Source organism: Orcinus orca, chromosome 11 (genome assembly GCF_937001465.1).
Source record: "Orcinus orca chromosome 11, mOrcOrc1.1, whole genome shotgun sequence".
Taxonomy (NCBI): Eukaryota; Metazoa; Chordata; class Mammalia; order Artiodactyla; family Delphinidae; genus Orcinus; species Orcinus orca.
The window spans coordinates 6,020,845-6,041,658 of NC_064569.1; the positions used below are offsets into that span (position 1 = coordinate 6,020,845).

A 20,814-nucleotide genomic window follows, 5' to 3' on the forward strand; every position below is an offset into this window, starting at 1 on the left:
CCTACTTCACGCTGCTGTTGTGAGGATAAAAACAAATAATGCACGTAAGGTTCTTACCAAAGCACACAGCACACAGGAAGCATTCGCTATATTTAATTCATTTCATTTAATTATCTATTTACTCAATTCATTTAATTATCTATTTATCAACTTATATCTATGGTTACAAGATTTTTCATTTTCAGATATTTTGTTCTGATTGATCACTGATGGATCATCGAGACTGGTTTTATGAACCTTTCTCCTCAAAGTCAAAGGTAAGAATTATGAAATGTTTCAAGCTTTAAAACATGCTAACATCCTTATTTACAGATACCTCTTACCAAGGCAGAAGTTTTCACTTGAACCAACAATCATCCTTAGAAACAGAACTATAAATGGAAAAACAGTTGTTGAACTGAACAATCAGCTCTTCTTAGCCCCAGTGAGTGTCCCTCCACAATCCGTGCTAAATTGAGCCTTGCCTAGACTCTCCAATCTCATCAAAGCAGGACGGAACGTGAGACATCCAAGGAGATGCAGAAGGACGCTTGTACAAAGACTCCTCTAAACACCCTCAAAACCCAGCATCAAGAAGTGAGCAAGCCTGTTTCAAGCAATCTCAGAAGATGCGAAGTGGATTCTTGGGATGCAGAGCAAGCCAACAAGCCTGTCAGAGAACCAGGTCCAGGCCTGTCTACTTATTGTTCTCCTGCCCAGAGGAACGCTGTAATCGTTCCCCACGGCTGCCATAAGAAACCGCCACAAACGGGGTGGCTTCAAACAACAGAATTCTACTTCCTCACAGCCGTGGAAGCCGTAAGTCTGAAATCGAGATTCCGGCAGGGCTGTGCTCCCTCCAGAGGCTCTGAGGGAAAAGGCCTCCTTGCCTCTCCCGGCCTCTGAGGGCCCCAGGCATTCCTCGGCTCAGGGCCACGTCGCTCCAGTCTCTGCCTCTGTCTTCACACGGCCTTCTCCCCCTGTGTTTGTGCGTCTCAAATCTCTCTTATAACGACACCTGTCACTGGAATTGAGTCCCCCCACGAAGTCCAGGATGATCTCTTCTCGAGATCCTTAACTAATTATATCTGCAAAGACTCTTTTTCCAAATAAGATCAAATTCACAAATTCCAGGCTTAGGACGGTGACATGTTTTTTTTGGACACCACTACTCAACCCACTACAAAGAGGATTACAGACCTTAAAAGTACAAGCCTTGGGCTTCCCTGGTGGCACAGTGGTTAAGAATCCTCCTGCCAATGCAGGGGACACAGGTTCAAGCCCTGGTCCAGGAAGATCCCATATGCTGCAGAGCAACTAAGCCCGTGTGCCACAACGACTGAGCCTCTGCTCTAGAGCCTGCGAGCCTAGAGCCCGTGCTCTGCAACTAGAGAAGCCACCGCAATGAGAAGCCCGTGCACCGGAAAGAAGAGTAGCCCCCGCTCACTGCAACTAGAGAAAGCCCGCGTGCAGCAATGAAGACCCAACACAGTCAAAAAAATATTAAATTAAATTTTAAAAAGTACAAGCCTTGCGATGGCTAATTTCACGTGTCAGCTTGACTGGGCCACAGGGATGCCTAGACATTGGGTTGAACGTTCTTTTGGGTGTGTCTTTGAGGGTGTTTTCCGATGAGATTACCATCTGAATGGGTAGACTGAATGAAAAAGACGGCCCTCTGCAATGTGGGTGGGCCTCATCCAATCAGCTGAAGACATGAACAGAATAAAAAGCCTGACCTTCCTGCAAGTAAGAGGGGACTCCTTCTGCCTGCTGACCTGGACATCAGCCTTTCCCTGCCTTCAGATTCAAACCGAAACACTGGCTCTTCTTGGGTGCGAGCCTACTGGCATTTGGACTGGAACTTACATCGTCAGCTCTCCTGGGGCTCCACCTTTGCCAGCAGCAGACCATGGGACCTCCCAGCCTGCATACTCTCCTGGGCCAATTCCTCATAATAAATATATATATAATATATGTACATACACATATCCTGTTAGTTCTGTTTCTCTAGAGAAACCTTACTAATCCAAGCCTCACCTCTGGATAACTGAGAAGGCAGAGGCGCTCGAGTCCTGGCCTGGCTGAGTGGTCCCTGAAGCTGGGTGGGCACCAGAATCTGGGGGAGGGTCTTCCCGCGCAACTTTTGCAAAAGTCATGGTTACCAGATCAGAATGTCTAGAAAGCCAGTAATAGGTTACTGAGAACAACTTCCAATAATTTACAAAGCTTAATGGAATTAATGTTTTCCTCCTAAGGGGCCACTCGAGCTAACTAAAATGTCACGTTTCTCTGCTTTTTAACTGGAATTATATTAGTCCAACGTGGTAACAATGATTTTCTCACACTCATCAGAAAATGCTTAACGGCAGTTCTGTATGTTTTCAGTTCATGGAAATGAGAAGATAAATTATTCCTTAATAAATGCAGTTTAGTAGATTAAAAAAATATTTCAAAACATGGATTCCACGGAGAGAATTAAAGTCTGAATGGCATTTCTGCTCTAAGCTTTATCCCTGAATTGAGTTAGTGCAGCAGAAATCTACCTACATAACTTGGTAGTACAACCTTTCCTGAACTACAGTTAAACACGACACCCTCAGTTTTTGCCCAGAATCGGTTTAAGAAATGGCCATAGGAAGAACATTCCAGCACCTTATATAAAACTCGTATTTACTGAAAATATGTCCCTTATATTGTTCATGTCCTTTACATAAAATTAAGCTTTAGCAACAGGAAAAAGTTCGCCTCCTTTTACCAAACAGATGCTTATTTCTGCAGATTACGTAAACCGTAGTCATTTCTGCCTTGGCTACCAGGAAGCTCAGAATGTATTTGTCTCACTTGCATCCATCGCCCTTATTTTCTTATTTCTATGATCATTATTTCCCCTGCACTTCCCACTTCCCCCCAAATTAATGATTCTTTTTATTTTTCCCCTTTCAAAATGATCCATTTGTATTTATGCTTTTGGTCGTAATCTATCTCAAGTCCTATTTGGGGAAATAGGCTGAGATGTGAATCACATAACCCAGATTCATGGAGGGAGAGCAAGGTCTCCACTTGTCCCACCGGCTGTCTCTACCCTTTGAAACGGGCGCCTTTGAGCTCTCGTCTCTGTGCTGTGGGGCCTGAGCAGTCTTCCTGTTGGCTTTCCCCGTGACCGCGCCGCAGACCTCGCACTTGGAGCCATTATGTTTACCGATGCCCCAAGGACCCACGCCCTATGAAACAGGAGTCCTCCAGCACGCAGCCCAGAGGCCACCTATTCCTGCCCCTACGGCGAGTCCCCGTCTGGGCTGCTGGCTGCCTGGGCAGATTTCAGGAACTGGACCCAACACTGCAGATGCTGCTGGGAAGAGAAGTAGCAGGGAGGAGCAGTCCCGATCCGGGCCAGCTGTGCGCCCTACACACATCACACGCGAATGACAATACCGAAAACAGTAGTAAGACAGGCTACGCCTCTGCGACAGGCCTCCACTTCTCCTTACGGCAGCCCTCCACAGCACGCATTACTCCTGTTTGGGAGATAAGGGGAGCTCTGAGCCCGCGTTCCTATAAAGGTACCACTGGCTGGAGGTGAACAGCATCTACGTGCATGCGAAGAACTCGTAAGCTAAAGTCCTCACAGGCTCCTGGGGACAGCAAACGTGACCCCTGTAATATCAATCATTCTATCAACAAAGCTACGAAAACTTTGACAGACTGGACAAAAGTGATTTCCACCCATCCCAGGCATGTCCCTTCTTCCGAAATTAGTGGACTCTGGCTGGATGAACACGCTTTTGTTAATATGACCAGAACGGACTCTGTTACCTCGTCCCCATCAATTCTCCCGGAGGCGGGGTGCTCGTTCGTATATATAAAAAAGTCAGTGATAAATCAACATAGATGTTGACCACCCTGGTAAAGAACAGAGGTGAGAAAGCATCCATTTCAAACCGTCCCAGGTTGCTCAGGGCCAAAGGCCAGGCCTTCCTGCCCCCTTCCTGTGCAAGGATGCCGAGTGTCCCTCACAAAATACTGGCTCTTCTGTTGTTGTTTTTGGAAAACAAAGGCTTCCTTCCAAGACTCCCCCACCACCGCCCACGGTTAATATCTGTGCTCAGGACTCCGTGTCCCTGGACGCATTACTGTGGATTCGTCCAGGTTGGAGATCTTGATGTTGTGATTTCCTCCCCATCTTCCCGGTCTCTCCGGACCCTACTGAGTTATGATCCAAACCTCCATCGGCCTCCACCAGAATGGAGGATGTTGACCGACCCCACCCCATGCCTCAGTCTTCCTCCCCACCCACCCCTGCTGCCAGGACGTGGCTGTCTGCGAATGTGGTTTACTCCCATTGTAGTCACTTCCCAGGCCCATTAAAAAGAGGGGAAAACACCACTGGACTCAGCGCTAGCCCTGCAGACTGCCCCGTCTCGTCCTCACCACCATGCTGCTTTCTCACCCCAGGAACTGGGTCTAACCCGCCCCTGGAATTGGCACCCCACCCGGCATACCAAGTTATATCCTCCTCTCGTGGTTACAACACCCCCTGGGAGGTCAGTCACAAGCTGCTGCGGTCTGTGAGTACAAAGGAGATCTGGGGCCCTGCGGCTGAGCCCGCAGAGGATGCCAGAACAGTCCACCTGTGTGGAGTCCGGGGCCTAAAAGTTCCTTCCGTTACATCTGATGCTCATCAGGGCCACCACCTGGCTTTGCTCCCTGGACCAGCATTTTCCCAGACAGAATCTGTGCTGTGCTGTGCTAATGGGCTGCTACTTGACACAGTATTTAATCCGTGCTGGGATGTCGGGGTGTGTGCCTTCTTCCTGTTGTGCCCTGGGCTGTAGACTCTGGGGGCTCTGATGGTTTCTGAGCCCTTCAGGGTCTCTCCACAGACTCCCTTCCTCTGGGAGCTCCATCAGTGTTGGCTGCCTATTCCGTCAGGAGGGAAGGTGACTGGGGAACTAGGAATTGAGAATACACACATAAATGTTTGAGAACACAGACACGGTAATAAACTCCTGTGTTTCCATAGTCAAGAACTGGATTCTTACAACAACCTTCTAAGAAAAACAGGGCAGCTGTCACTATGCCCACATCACAGATGAGGAAACTGAGGCTCCGGAAGATGAGGTGACATACCCAAATCACACAGCAGGTGAGTGCAGAACCCAGGCTAGAAGCCCAGTCTTCTGAGGAGTCGACTGATGCAGTGTCTACCACCCTATGCCTCCAAAATAAAAGGGAAGGAGAGGAAGAAACAACCGAAGGGTCCGACAACAGGTGAATGCATAAGGAAGATCATATTACATATATAAGTACACACACACACATGCATATCATGGAATATCACTCAGCCCTGAGAAAGAAGGAAACCCTGACATCTGCAGCACCGTGGCTGGACCTGGAGCACGTTACACCAGGTGAGTGAGTCAAGGGAAGAAAAGTACTGTATGACGTCACTTACACGTGGAATCTAAAAAGCCAACCTTGTTAAAACAAGGAGAAAATGGTGGTCACCAGGCAATGGGGGTGGAGGGATAGGACAGACGCTAGTTAAGGGTCCAAACTTGCAACAGGTAGTAAATGAGCCCTAGAGATCGAATGCACAGCAGAGTGAACATACACAGCAATAGTGTATCATAACCATCAAAGCTGCTCAGAGTCCGGAATTCAGTGATTCCAGCCACTAAAAAGGATAATTAGGTAACATGACAGAGAGGCTAGTTATGGCTACAGTGGCAATCATATCACAATCTATGAGTGTATCAAATTAATATGTTGTACACCTAAAATTTACACAAGGTTATACGTCAAATATATTTAAATGATAAAAAAAGCAATGCAAAAAAGCAAAAGAAGGAAGGCGACTCAGAGGTGGCTGCGTCATGCCACGTCCTTGCTCTAGTCACCTCAACTGCAGATCCAAGTGCAGGTACTTCCTAAACAATAGGTGGTAAGTTCCAATAGGCTTAGTGCATGGGGCACACGAGCTCTGAGGGCAGATGTGTCACATAAGGAAAACTATGCTCCCGCAGGCATGAGCTTGTGGAAGGACAAGCAGAGACCAGAGTGACCAGCACTACTTGGGGACTGAGACTGTGAATAAGGTGAGGAGGAGGTGACAGAGAGAGAGGTGTGGTCAGATGTGCCAAGAACAGAGAGGGAGGCTAGGAGACAGCATCAGGGCAACAGGAGAGAGGTGGAAGGGAGAGGGAAGAAGGGACGGACAAGCATGAGGGCGAGGAAGGATGGAAGAGCAGCGAAGGAGAAGAAGGGACAAAGAGCGGAGATGAGAAGGGTGCACACTTCCTCTAAGTCTCTGTATTTCCCGCAAAAAGGACTGTCCTGGGGAGAGAAGCAATAGCAGAGGCATTGAAGTTTGCTCACCTTCTTTCCAAGGATCAGCCAGCACAGATAAAAACAGAGGAAGCAAGTTACAAACCGAAGAGATTAAGAGAACGTTAGATATTCAGATAAGCCAGAGAAAGGAGAAGAAAAAAAAAAAATATATATATATATATATATAGAAGGCAGAAGGAAGACAGGAGAAAGAAAAGGGAAAGGTTGGTTAGTGAGGGCACCCCCAGAGGGAAGCAGACGCCTCCGTCCATAGCTGACTTGGGTCGTGTGGCCATCAAATGGGGACGCCATCAGCAGAGGAGGGGCGGAGGTCCAGAGCCAAGACGGTGCCTGCACCTGAGGACAGCGGTGCTGTGAGTGAGGGGTCAAAAACCAGGAGACAGAGAACTGAGCAGTGCAACTGAAGGGGAGAAGGTCACAGCGTGGTCCTCGTGAAACCAGGACACTCAGGCGTGTGGCCCCCAAACATGTACCTTTTACTGGCAAGGTGTTTGTAGCCAATATTCATGCTCACGCTTGTTCACTGTTCAATAGTCATTTGTCCTCCTGCCACGGGTGTGTTATCCACCTTAACAGATCTATAAGGGCAGAACCCACAGAGTTCATCCTTTTTGAATAAGGGGTGCGTGACACAGCATCACACATGACGATATCTGATGAGTGATTTCTGATGAGAACAGTAGATCTGCTGTAGCGAAGATGGTGTACACACAGCCAGTGATGCTAATCCGAATGTTCTGCTCTCTCTAACCATGCTACTGATAGTGGAGACGGTGATGAGAGAAGGCGGGTGGTAATAGTGGTTGTGTAGAAAGCAGCAAATATGTAGTTCTGTTAATGACGGGGATGGTGAACATTTATGGTAAACGGCAGTAAGAATGATGAAGTCGTGATCTCTGCAAAGCTAGGTCACCACTTGGGAAGTAAACTATTGATGGATGTGTGTATGTGTGTGTGTGTGTGTGTGTGTGTGTGTGTGTGTGTGTGTGTGTCAGACACAGAGACAGATCAACTCTAGATCATTTATGGTTAAACTAGAGTATCACCTGTTCCAGGGCCCTTTCTAGAGACGCCTCAAATAATCAGTCAATAACCACCCTTTCTCCTAAGATACCTAGTAAGAAGAAAGAAGAGTGACTCTGTGGACACATTTCTTTTAGTTTTGGAGGTATCTGCTGGATTTTCTTACGCAAGGAAACTGTCACCCAGGAATTCCTTGGGGGATTTTTAAGTTATACATAGACTCCAATGGCTGAAAAGGACCTCAGAAATCGTCTGAATGTGTGGCTCTCAAACAAGATGTGCATCAAAACCTCCTGGGATTTTTTCCCACAATACTGATGCCAAAGCCTCGTTCCTTACCAGCCAACTAAATCACCAGTGGGGGCCGGGCATGAGCACGATGGACACTTTCCCCAGGTGACTCTGATCAACCCGAGTGAGAAATAACCTTCCATTTCACAGAAACCCACGGTCACACCAAACTTAGTGACAGAGTCACAACCAGAAGAGGTGTCTTCACGGCAAGCCTGGCGCTATTCCCCCCGCAAGCTGCCTGCCCAGTCGGCAAGGCTCGCTAGTCTGCGCTCATGGCTGCGCTCGCTCTAAAGAAATGCCTGGCCATGCCGGGAGGGAGGGAGAAGGGGGCTGTAACAGAGAAATCAGGAAGCGGGACCAGGGCAACGTGAGCTTCTCGTGGAGCACGTCCTGGCGGTGCTCTGAGGTGACACGATCTCCCAAGCCCGGCCCCTCCCCTCCCATCTCTTCCTCGTCTCCTCCACTGTCCCAAACTCAGCGTCCCCAGGGAGACAAGTGTGATTCCAACTCCGCAGAACCCAGGTCCCACCTGGCCCTGTTCCCGAAGCTATTCACACATCCAGCCAGCCCTCGGGAGGCCCCAAACCCAGAAGAAACATGCTCATACTTTCTTGGTGGGAACTTTGATCTTCAAGAATTCCGCCTCTCGGGCCAGCACTTGCCATGGGGCGTGGATCCGGACAAAGATGGAGCCCTGGCTTTTACTCTGTAAGGGACGAGGAAGGAGAAAGAGAAACACTTAGGAGACATAGCTTAAATTCCTGATTCCCCAACTCTCCCAAACAAGAAGCCCAGACCTGTTGTTTCTTCAGTTTCTGGGTTTTGTTCTCTTTATACCTCACCCAGGGCCAGCCCCCTCCCACCCATACCCCAATTCACCACTTCTGGTCTAGAAATGCTCTCATCCAGAGTAGGGAAAGGTTCCCAAAGTGTGCTCCCTGGAGCTTTGCTGACTTCAGAGGAAAAGGGGAGTTAAAACAATTGTGTTCAGAGATTTGCAATGCAAGCAATTATAATTTTCACAGAAATCCCATTAACGCTTTTTTTTTATTGAAGTATAGCTGATTTATAATATTGTGTTAGCTTCAGGTACACAGCATAGCAATTCGGTACTTACGCAGATTATATTCCAGTATCGGTTATTACAGGATAATGGGTATAATTCCCTGTGCTGAACAGTATATTCTCATCACCTATTTTATATTTAGTAGTTACAGCAGTTAGTCAGTTTACCTCTGCTGGATTCAGTGAACAGTCTGGAACCTGTCTCCATACAGATATTTTCATTGTTAAGTTTGTATTTTTGTTCTACTATTTCGCTGTGTCATAGCCCAAATCACAAAAGTGGATCATCTGAGCCTAAAAGTAATGACATAACTAATCATGTAAACGGCACAACTCCGTATAATATCATAAACATAAATCTTGGGCAGGGCTCCGTGTGAATACAGCTGTGAATCTAGGTCCCAGGACAAGTCATTCTGTGAGTGCACTGATTTCACCCAAAAATGGAAAGTAAGGAAAGGAAACACAGCGACGAATATCTGAAAATTAGGTTTCACTGACTCAGCAGCCCATCTGGCCCGGGGCACAGGGCATGCTAGAAAAACGGGTCAGATGACAACATGAAGCCATCGGTTTCTTCTCACCTTCAAAGAAAACCTCAACAACACTTTAATTCACTTTAATTCACTTTAATTCATTTTGTCACTAAATGAAAAAAGACCAAAACAAGCAGGAAAAATGGGCAAAAGCCCCATTATTGGCGTGAAGCTTCTGAAACCACCTGCAAAATGAGTTACAAACACTGTTCACAAAGGACGCAGGACAAGCCAATGGCAAAACCCCTCATCCGACGACTGCCAGGAGTCACAGAAACCCATGTGATGCAGGTCCGAGTGCCACTGACAATCGGGATACAGCTGCTGAGGGCGGAGTGGGCAGCGGGCCCTAGTGAGTGTGCCCTTCAGAGAGATGCGCTCTCAGTTTCTTGTCGCATTCGCCCCCCGCAGACCACGCTACGGGGGAAAGGCGGGTTTGCTGGTTTCCTGTGCATCTCGTGAAGCAGGCCGTACGGAGGCCAGGACTGAGGAGGCCCCGACCCTGCATGCAGCAAGAGTGACGCTGCTCACAGAAAAGCAGGGACAGTCCTCTGCAAAGTCGTCTGCAAAGACCAGACGGTCTCCGTCGATACGCCCTCGGTCTCAGTTTAGCACTGAAGATGCCAGTGGAGGCATCTGAGCACATCCCCCCATGTGCCAGGCAGAGAACCAGGTAGCAGGGAGAAGACTGCTTTCCCCACCAAAGTGCACTGTCTACAACAGGGCTCACGTGGGTTTTTGAGATGATGAATAAGATAAAAAGACATTTTATGATGCTCGTAATGCAAGTGAAGACTGTCTCTCTGACTCTGAAGGCACTCTACCATGTCTTCAATAATTCAGACGTCCAGGAGCTCCCCCCACTTCGGGGACTTTTGGGGAGAAGCATGAAGAAGAAACCAGGATTTCGCAGGAAGACTGAACTGTGGTCTGAAAGTCTCGGATGGTCTAGAGTTGACAAATACCTGAAAACAATACCCATCGCTGTGACGCATCTGCACTGAGTGTGACTCGTGTTCCCGGACAGGGCAGGGAGGTTGTGTGCTTTGGCTCGTACTATAGTCACGGGTACTATCACTCTCCACTTTATTGTTTAGGAAATCGAGGCAGGGAAAATTCAAATAATGTGTCCAAAGTTACACAGGTGGTATGATTTTGAAAAGTATTCGAATCCAGGCAGTCTGTGCTCTACGTGGTGGTTTTCTCCTCTCGTCCCAAAGACAGACAGGACATTTACTGTGCATAGTTAAAAACCACATCCGAGGGCTGCAACAGAACTTAAAGACGTGCCTTTTAGACTAAAATTGAATCAAAGGGTGGGAGGACTCTAAGAGGCAGTCCTAAGATGAAACACGGAGCCTTCAAGCTCCTAAGTGGACATAGTTCCGACAAAACCCTGGAAGCAGCTTTCACTGAGAAACTGCCCCGATTTCTCTGTCCACCTATGGCCGCAACACCAGGACCACGAGACAGAGTCATCAATCACTTGCTGCTACTTCTAACGGTAATTTTAGCTTTTCTGATTTAGCGAAAAGAAAGAGGAAGAAAAGAAACCATCTGTGAAGCTGACCTGAAGCCCCAGCTCTCCATCATGGCCCCAGAAATGATGTTTTCAGTGAAAGATGGCAGACAGTACCATCCCTCTCACTAAGATGAAATCGTGACTATTACTGATTTTTAAATATTTGGTTTCATCTTTGTTTTTAAATTGTGATGAATCCCTTTTTTGTTAACTTTATCTGGAAGCGGTGCCTCAAGTGTGTACCAAATGTCCATTAAGTGGCTGCAGATGTTTGAGAAAGGGGTTGGGAGGGCCAGGGTCCACCCGTGGCCTTGGTGGCAGACTGCTAGCTGTCCCCTGAGAGCCATTCTCCTTTTATTTTTTAACTAAGCATATGGCCTTCCGGAATGAAGACTGCATCCCACTTGAAGTTAGGTGTAACCATAACACTCATTCCTGGCCTATATGGTACAGGTGGGGGGGTGAAGCAGCTCCTGGTAGGCCCCCGCAAAGATGCAAGTGCGGGGGCCTACTTCTGCCCCTTCATCCTCTTCCCTACCCCTGGATCTACAGCCTGAAACACGAATACAAGTGCCTCAGACCTCAAGGTCAAAGTCAAGGCCAGAAAAGTACCAAGAGAGACGTTGGGTCCTGACTCTACGGAGTGCCTCCGCCACCCTGGGCTGTCTCTGGGATTTTTATGTGAAAGGTAAAACTCCACCTTGTTTAGCCCCTATGATTATAGAGGCTCTATCGATTGCAGCCCAACCATGTATTAAACTGATGTAAAATTGTTCCCCAATGTCGGGGCATTCGTTCCCTCCAGCAAAGCATGCTGCTTCGCCATTCTGCACAAATGGAACTTGTTTCAAAGGAAAATAAAAGCTGGAATGCAGTTGTGCTGGTGCTAACATCTAGTCACCATGTTTCTTTCATGCCGTGCGACATTGTTACCCTCTCATAAGAAGAACACCGAGATGTATGTCTCCCGGAAACAAACAAACAAATACTTGAAAATCCCTCAGCAGAACCGTCACCAAATGCAGAAGCTCTTTTTACTAACCCAGAAATCGAAAAATTGCAAGTTAACATAAATTGAACTAAAAAGGAAAACAAAATGTCCTGTTCTCCAGGCCCAGCTAACTTCCATCCTACCTTGGATTTGGATTCCTTTAGGCATGGGAGGGGATCAGAAAGAGCTTGGGATTTGGATTCGAATAGATTAGGATCTGAATCCTGGATTTTACAGCTGTAGGACATCGGGCAAGTCACTTAACGAAGGGAGCCTCGGTTTCTCCATCAGTAGATGTCAGCCACTGCAGTGATGGGATTCGCTCTACTCAACGAAAATGGCGGCTTCTTGACTACAGGGACAGTACCTGACACTTCGTTTGTGTCCCTCAAGCACCTGGCACAGGCTGGACACAGAGTAGGTCTTCACAGAACTCCTGCAACTGATAGAAAAGACTTGGGGAAAACCGTTCCTGTTAGATTAAAATCTTGGTTTGTTTACTGCCTTGAAGTTTTTTTTATCTATAGGATTTTCAGAATGTCCCATGGACCTAAAGAAATCCATGGGTTCCAAGTATGATTCAGCTCTAGAATTTGAGGACGCGGTCAGAAGGCATTGTTTTCCGAAACCAACACAAAATTTAACACAAAGTATAAGAGATTAGGCATGAGAGCATATAATCCATCCCTAAAAGAGGTTTCATAACTAAGTAATCAGGGCGAGTGGAGAGGCTCCAAATCTCATCAAGCAACTACAATTTAAGTTCATGTAAAACGAGCTGAAACGTATGATCTGGTTCTGGTCATCAGAGAAAGGAGAACCAGTGCGCGAAGGTTTCCCTAAGAAAGCACAAACCCTTCCATCTTGGGGATGCACGACCCCAGGGCTAACAAACGTGAGATACACGATGGGGCAGGAACGTCCCTCCAGCTCAACTGAAACAGCTCACAAAACTACATACCTCTTTTCCCCATGATTCCATGTTCATAAAACCCTACAAATTCTGTTTCTCCGGTTCCTGGGTATCAGGAGGAAGCACCCAAGAGGAGGCTGTCAGTGCTCTGGTCAGAGGAGATGATAGTCCTCAACCATCACCTGACTCTCAGCTCTTTCAGTGTCTTTCAAGGTGTGTCAGCTGGTTTCCTTCACCACTAAGTAAACCAACAGAAACCTGAGTTCACAAGAGGCAGAGTCAGGTCCCCATCTTGAGCCCGGGCCCTAACTCATCCGCCAGTCTCTCCCTTCCTCCCTTCTCCGCTCAAGTTGACCCAACAGCAGACCTGATCACACGCATGTTCTCTAAGGCACCAGCCCCTCCCACCCTCCCTGGACTCCAGACACACAGCCCTTCTCACTGGTTTCCAACTGGTCCAGCCAGCTTCTCAGTTCAGAACCTGCTCGGGGCAGGCTTCCCTGAGCCCCGAGTTTTGCGTGGTCCCCCTCTTACCTGCACAGCTCCCATCCCCCTCCTTCCTAGCACTGACCACTCCTGCACTCACTGTAAGCAGGTGTCTAATGCCTGGCTTCCTGGCCAGACCTAAGCTCCATGCAGACAAAGACTGCGTCTGTCCTGCTGACTGCTTTGCCCTCAGCAGCCACCGTGCACCTGGCACACAGGAAATGCTCGGTAACTACATCTTACAACTTCCATACACACACACAGATTTCATTGGTTCTGTTCAGATCCTGTGACCAATTTCTAAAACTTGGCTACCCTTAAGTGTCATTTCTGAATCTTCGTCTTACGCCCACAACTAAAGTTGTTCAAGTTTCCACCTGACCGGGAACCTTATATAAAAACCTCACGGGAGGTTGCCTCTGTTCTTCTCAGTAGCCCTGGGGTCCTCACTGCATCTTCAGGGCACTGCTCCCATCCCTAGAGGTCTACTGCATCAGCATGAGCTCATCCTGGTGTTCACAAAACAGCCTGAACTGAACTGGAGCTGGACGTACCTGGAACCTCTCTGCCTTATAGGCTCGTAAGGGTGTCGCAACCTTAAGGAGAAGAATCGGGGATGCTCTGAAGAATAAAGGACACTTCAAATGTAGAAGTCGTGGGTCTCTTTATCTTCCAGGCATCAGACTTCCGCGTACCATTCAACGCCCCCATGCTGACGGCTCAAAGCGGGGTCAGCTGACGACCACGGTGCATTTCTGAAGAGGAACTGACTTGGCCAAAGGACGCTGGAGTTGAAGAGCCCTCCAGCGACGCTTCACATCTTTCTCAAGCAGCAGATGAAGACCTCGGAGCTCAGGGGCCAAGCGGCTCAGTTATGCACACGCAGCTAGTTAGGAGCAGAGCCAGGAATGGAATCCAGGTCTCCAGACCTCAGGGTCCATGCCATGGTGCCTGTGAGGGATAGCGTCACGTGTTCCTGGGGGCTCCCAACCCGTCCAGGGCAGTTCTATGCCCCACACACGGGAGATTAAGTAGATGGGGGACAGAGGACTGGGCGTGGGGGGAGCCACGCTCCCAGACACCTCTCCCTAGAGCTGCAGCCACTGCTCAAAGCCCTTGTCAGGGACTGGGGGCCGCGCACTCCTGGTGAGATTTTCCGTATGGTTCACGTCTCGTTGTCTTCCAAAGATCGCGTGTGGCTTCACCAGATCACGTCCCCCTCCGGAGAGACGAGAGTGAATGGGAGGCAGTCCCCGCCAAACGCTGGAACCCGATACTCCACAAGCCTCCTTCCCCGCAGCCCGGCCAAGCCAGCCCGGTGCTGACCCTGGACGCCTGCGTGTGCTCTGGGCCCAGCCTGCCATGAGAACACTAGCTGCAGCCCGGAGCGGGCTGCCAGGGGTGGGGCGGGGGCAGGGAGATGACGGAGACAGACCAAGGGGGGCAGACGCCTCCCAGATATCACCAACCTGGGTCACCTCGGACCCGCAAGGGACAAGGGCATGCGGTCCCATGGGGAGGGTGAGACGAAACCGCAGGGGCTCCCACGTTCTCAGATCACCGAGGTTGACGTCCACGCAGCTGGAGGACTTACACCAGGCGGTACTGAGACTGTGGCTGGGGCAGACTAAGGAGGAGTGTGGGGTGTAGCCCTGAGAGCAGGAAATCAGAGCAGAAAATGAGAAGGTCCTCACAACGGCCCCATGGAGGAACACCCTGGTCTACCTGTGCCATCGTTAAGACCAAAGTCTTAACTTCCTTCAGGAACCTCCAACTCATGGTCCGGGAGCAGGGTCTGCCTGGGCCACCCAGAGACACAGTGGCTGGGAACTAAGTGCAGGGAAGAACTGGAGGAGGAAAAGGTGAAAACCTGCTTTCCCGGGAGGCCCCAGATGGCCCTCCTCTCCAACCCTCTCCTCCCCAGGCCAAGGGGAGGATGGGTGAGTGATCAGCAAAGACGGAGGGCAGGACCAAAGGCCCACCGAACCCTGCCCCAGGGACCACCCCCGCCCCCCAAAAAAATACCAGTAGCAAGACTGCTCTTATAGAAAAGGCTTCTCCTTCCCAAGCAAAGACTGGGAACAACCCAGCCAGGGTCCTACGGCGATGGAAACTCAGCCACCCACTCTTGTCATGATTTTGTCAAAGGAAACAGCTGTCATCAAAAGTTCCTGGAAGTGGAGGATGGCCTTCTGTGCTACCAACATGGACAGGCGCCCAGAAGAGATGACCTCTGGACCTGGTAGCACAGTCTTTAAACTGTGCATCGCACATCACTGTACTCCCCACAGTTGGCACCCAGGAAACCTCTTCTCAAGCCCAGGTGAAAAGCTGGGGAGGAGGGAACCCAGCCAAAATTAAGGAGTCAGACCCTCCTATACACCAAGGGCTGAGACAGCCAGCTCCCCGCCTAATCCCTGACCCACAGGGGCCCCCAGGGCAGCCCAGCACTCTGGAAGGACGGGGACCTCATGGGGAGTCAGCAACAGAGTGGGATTAAGTGTTCCCTGGGCTTCTTTCCACTTCAAAAACCCACAGAAGACAATGGGGGAAATCTTCACCATTGTTATGGGACAGACTGGTCATGGGAAGGCCATGGGTATTAGGGGTCAAAGACTGACTGGGTCCTGGGCCCCAGCTCTGTCACTTCCCAGCCATACCATTTTTGGCAAGTCACCAAAGCTCTTGAAACTCATAGGCAATGTTAAAATAATTGAAATGATTAATAGTAACACCACCTGGAGGAGAGAAGGAGGGACTGAATGAGGGCCCCGTGGAATCTTTCAGGGGTGGTAGATATACTCATTGTCTTGAGTATGATGATGGCTTCATGGGTTCGTACATATGCCCAAGCTCAACAGATCAGATCATTTTAAATAGGTACAGTTTATTATACATCAAATATACCTCAATAAGGCTAGGGAATAAAGACTTGCAAAAATGTAAAACAGCGCCACATTTCTCACCGTTTTTTTCTTTTGAAAAAGATTACTTTTCGTTAAAATGTGTTATTTATAACATATAAAATGTCATTTATAACATATAAAATGTGTTTATTTATGTTACATAAACATGTTATTTATTTAAAATATATTATATACTGTTAGCTTTTAATTAATAAATAGGTATTCAAAAGCTAATACTGACTCTATGGTAACAGAATCAAATGAGATGATACACAGGGAAGTGTTTTGCAAACTCTAAGCTGTGTATGAAAGGATTTTTTTAAGAGCAAGGTCAAGGGCAGCCCGTGCCAAATCTCTGCCCTGGGACTCAAAGTGCAGAGCATCCTGCTGCCCCTTGGGCCACAGGGCACATGCCCTTGACCTCCACAGGGATGCGACCACACTCCTTGGATCCCACTCGAGAGACATCAGAGCTGAGCCCACCGTGGCAATGGTCCCTGGCTTCCCCGGACACCCCCAAGTGAAGTTAAAGGAGAATGTTTCCCTTGGGAATTTAGAATGTGGGAAGTAACAGGCGGAACGGAATCCAGGAGCCAGAGACCCAACTTCTACCACAGGAGAGGATAAAAATCCATAAGCCCTGAAGATGTTGGCAGAAAGAACGGGGCCTCTCCCAAGACCAGGCCCCAAGCGCAGAGGCCCAGCCCCAAACAGAGGGGAAAAGGTCACAGATAAACCGGAGGAAAGACCGGAGGAAAATGCCGCCCTTTCCTATTCGTCACAGGAGAACTATTTTGGACAGTCGACATCTCCCAAGTGGAATCAGATGCTGCAGATAGCAGCTCTCAGCAACCTCTCACCCCACCAGGACACTGCAAGCATGTCAAAGCCCAGAGAGGTGAAAGGCAGCTGCAGAGCAGGGGCAGAGGGTCGCCTAGCTGGGCCGCCAATAGAGACCTGGACCAAAGAGGACTCATGGGTCCTGGCTGGGCTGGGACAGTCCCAGGTCATGTCTTCTGCCTCATCATTCTATCCAGTGCAGCATTTTAGTATTACCAAAAATGTCCCAGATTAGACAATAAATCACAGAGTCTCCCTACGGATCACCAGTGAGCACCACTAAATTCAACAGGCAGCAAAACCTTTGGGCAGGAATGCCCAGTATCTCCTTCCGGACCTGCATTCCTTTGGCCCGTGTAATAAATGTCCCACTCAGAGAAAAGCATTTCCAGGAGTTTAAAAGCCCATCACGTTACCTTTCAAAGTACCCATCTCCCTCGTATTCCTCCTAACTCAAAACTTGTGTGATGTTTTGATTCAGATACTTGTCTTCCCTCCTCAAGACACTTCTATAAAACCTTCATGCTCTCAGTCATTAACTCCCCTCGCCTTCCCTCCAAAAGATGTGCCCTTGCCTTGTCTGAGCAGTGACTCACCTCTCCCCTAAGGAATATCTCCACCGTTTCCTACTATTCCATCACCCCATCGTATTTCAATTCGACAAGTATTTAGCGGGTAACAACTGTGTGACCAGCAATATGCTAAGAGTTAAGGGCACGCAGAAGAAATACAAGCCATCCTGCGGCTCCCGGTCTCCTTAAAAACCAGATAAATGATATCTAACGCACAAGACGGATGAATAACATCGTGACCGGGGTGATTAATGTCCAAATGGACAGGACGACTAGTCAATGCTCATTTGTTGGCCGTTTCCCCTTTCACTCATCAATAATTGCTAGATTTTGCGCCCAGAGAAATACTCTTCCCGGATCTCAGCCATATGTTTTCGGTAGAACTGACCCCACCGTCAACTCCAGGAATCAGACCACTTAGCTTGAGCCCGTCGGCATACCCATCCCCCTGGCCACAACAACTAGTTCTGGAATATGTTTGTAATGCAACCGGAACCTATAAGATGTGAGGAAATGTTGGCTAGGGTTTCGGGACGAAGCAGCTTTCTCTTTCTGCCAGAACTCTGGGGAGAAGAGCGGCAGTCGGCGGAAGCCCTGGGTCAGCCAAGGGACCACTGAGTAAGTAGAGGATGGAGTGGACCCTGCAAAAGGCTGAGCAGAAAGATGGAGAAACAGGGGGTCCTTGGGAACCTCATTTGAGCTGCTAGATTAGTCCTCACCAGACCTACGTATGGGCTTTCTGATTACATGAGCTTACAAATTTCCTTTGTTGCTTAAACCAGTTGAGTTGGGTTTTCTGTCGATGCGACCAGGAGTTCTCAATGACAGAAGAAACCCGTGGAAGAGCTGACTCCAGGCTGGAGGAGCCAGAAAGGATTTCCTGGAGGAGAGGGAACCTGAGTGGTACTTCGAACACCGTGATGGGATTTCCATGTGCAGAAGGCTGTGGGTGGCACCAAGAGGAGTGGGATGAGGCTGCAGAAGTGGAGCGCAGATGGGCTGAGATGCAGCCCGTGCTGGACACACCACCCACAATGCTGCTGTTGCCCGTGAAGCTCACAATAGTGACCTTGTGGGTCAGCCCTGTGCACTTCCCTGGATTCATTATACCTTTGCCAGGATAAAGAATAATGAAAGTCCCCTCCATCAGGGAACCCTGAGAGAATGCCCTCCTCCTTCACCTACTCAATGGAGTAGGGAACGCTTCCCACCTTCTAGCAAGACCAAGAAGTGCAGCAGACAGGCAGTGACTGTCCATCTACTCTGGGGTTGGTCTGGGCCATGGTCAGCAGAATAAAGGAGAAGCCTCTCAGTGCTGCTGTGACCTCCTCCAGGTCAGAGGAAGCAGGTTTCTTGAAGGCACGGCTCGGACGACTCCTTCTCGGGGTCATTAACCCTTCGTAACTGAGGTCTCATACAGGGAGGCAGACTTTGAACAAGTACAAAGAAGCTGTAAAATCTTCTGCAACCTAGTTACAAGCTTTCTTCGGCCAAAGAACCCTTTCTTCCCACCAAATATTGCAGGGGGCTACCCGCGTTGCCCTTTGGAGGCCAGAGCTCCACCTGCCCACCCCCACTTGGCCCTGAGATGTTCTCTGTGTCTCTGCTATGCAAACCACAGGAGTTGTACCATCCCCTTAGGAAATGGGTGGGAGCTTTTTTGTCCCAATGACCGGGTGGCATCACTACCCTTTAGTGGATGGAGGGAAGGATGCCAAACATGCTTCACGGTACTGGGAAGTCCCACCCAAGGAAAAATGATCCTCCCTGAGGAAAATGCTCCATCAGGAATCGCTGCTCTGCAGCTCAGAGAGAGGACATGAAACCACTGTGCTGCCTACAGAGCGTCAGACCTGACCTAAACGCCGGAGTTAGCGCCTATCACACCTGTCCCCGCCCCCCTCCCCACCAGACTCAGCCTTGAAAGATATTAAGGTAGAGCTTAGAGAAGTCGGCTCATGAGTAAAGGCTACTCGATTAACTAAAACCTAGATCTTGGCTCGACACAGATGCACTGATCGGGGACACTCAGGAAAAGACCCATCGACGGTGATGAGAAAGAAAGGAGAAGCTGATTGTTCTGTGGGCTCCCAAAAGATCCAGAATTTGGCCTGTCTGCCAAGGGTACCATGAAGATAGTCCATCAGCCCAGAGTGGTCTGGAGGCCGGGGGTAAAGCAGATGGGGTCCCTGAGAAGCAGAGGGCGTTGAAGGAAGAGCCCAGAGAGGCTCAACTTCAACTCCCCGCTCTGCCATCTACCCGCTGTGCGATCATGGGTATGTGAAGCGGCCTCTCTGAGACTCAGTTTCCTTTCAGGTAAAAGAGAAAAATAATAACCCAGAAGCCACAGGGGGCCCACAGCGTGCTTATGAAGATCAGCAAGAAGATGAGAAAGGCACCTCGCCCGGTGCCCGGCTCAGGATAAGCAGGTGCTCCAGCCGGTAATAACTGGATTCTGCAAGCGGAGTCCTCTGGCCAGAGGAATTTGAATCGAGGGGGTTTGTGCAATCCAGTTTCCAGGATCCTCCCTTCTTTCCCAGAAAAACCTGGCTCCCGGGGCACTTTTTTCGCTCTCTGAGCCAAGAGCCCAGTTTGGAACACATCCCCTCTACGTGGCCAAAACAGGCTTTTCGACCGCAAGTCTCTGCACACACACCTCGCAGAGCCGGCCCTGCTGGAGGCCGCCCGCCCCTCCCCACGGCCCCGGGTCTGGAAGAAAAGGGTCATCAACCACGCTAATTAAATCTGCAGATGATAACAAAAGGGGCGGTGCTGCGAACAGCACCAGAGAGGATGGGGAAATAAACGAGAAGGGACCTGGGGAGTTTAGAAAATATGGGACAGGAAATAACAAAATGAGAGTCGATGCAGAAGAATGCAAGTAACTCTAACTGAGGGGAATAATCAGAAACATCGACCCGGGCTGGGGGGAGGAGAGGGAAGCTGGGGAAAGCCTGAGGCGCTGAGGGCTTGGGGTAGGTGAAAGGCAGGTGGCAAGTGGAAGTGTCGGGAGCAAGAGGGGAGCAGCAGCAAGCCGAGCTCCAAGCCTGCAGGTGAGACCCGATGGGGCACGTGCAGCAGTGGCTGACTCAGGCCCGGGGCCCAGGCGGCAGGGCTGAGCAGCACTCTCCAAGGTGAGCCTCCATTCACACCTCCTCCAGGAAGCCCTCCCGGACTGCTCACCTGTCACTCATCTGTGACAAGTGGCCCCATGTTTGATTGGTGGTCATCCTTTTTCCACATCTGACTCCCCAGTCTCCACCAGACTCTCAGCCCCCCGGGGGAAAACGCTCTGGCTCTGCAGCTCACCAGGTTCCTCCCGGCATCAGCGCTAAG

General features: G+C 49.5%; 1 protein-coding gene across 3 annotated transcripts in view; it reads right to left on the reverse strand.

Moving 5' to 3' along the window:
* The window catches only part of ANO2 (anoctamin 2), a 334,282-nt gene that overhangs the window by 252,550 nt on the left and 60,918 nt on the right, over positions 1 to 20,814 (reverse strand). For 2 of the 3 annotated variants that reach the window (XM_033404279.2, XM_033404276.1), the window contains exon 4: positions 8,255 to 8,353. The exons of the other annotated variant lie outside the window; for it this stretch is intronic. In XM_033404279.2, the coding sequence (XP_033260170.1) occupies positions 8,255 to 8,353 (99 nt within the window). The remainder of the gene's footprint in view (positions 1 to 8,254; positions 8,354 to 20,814) is intronic. 3 annotated transcript variants of the gene reach the window in all.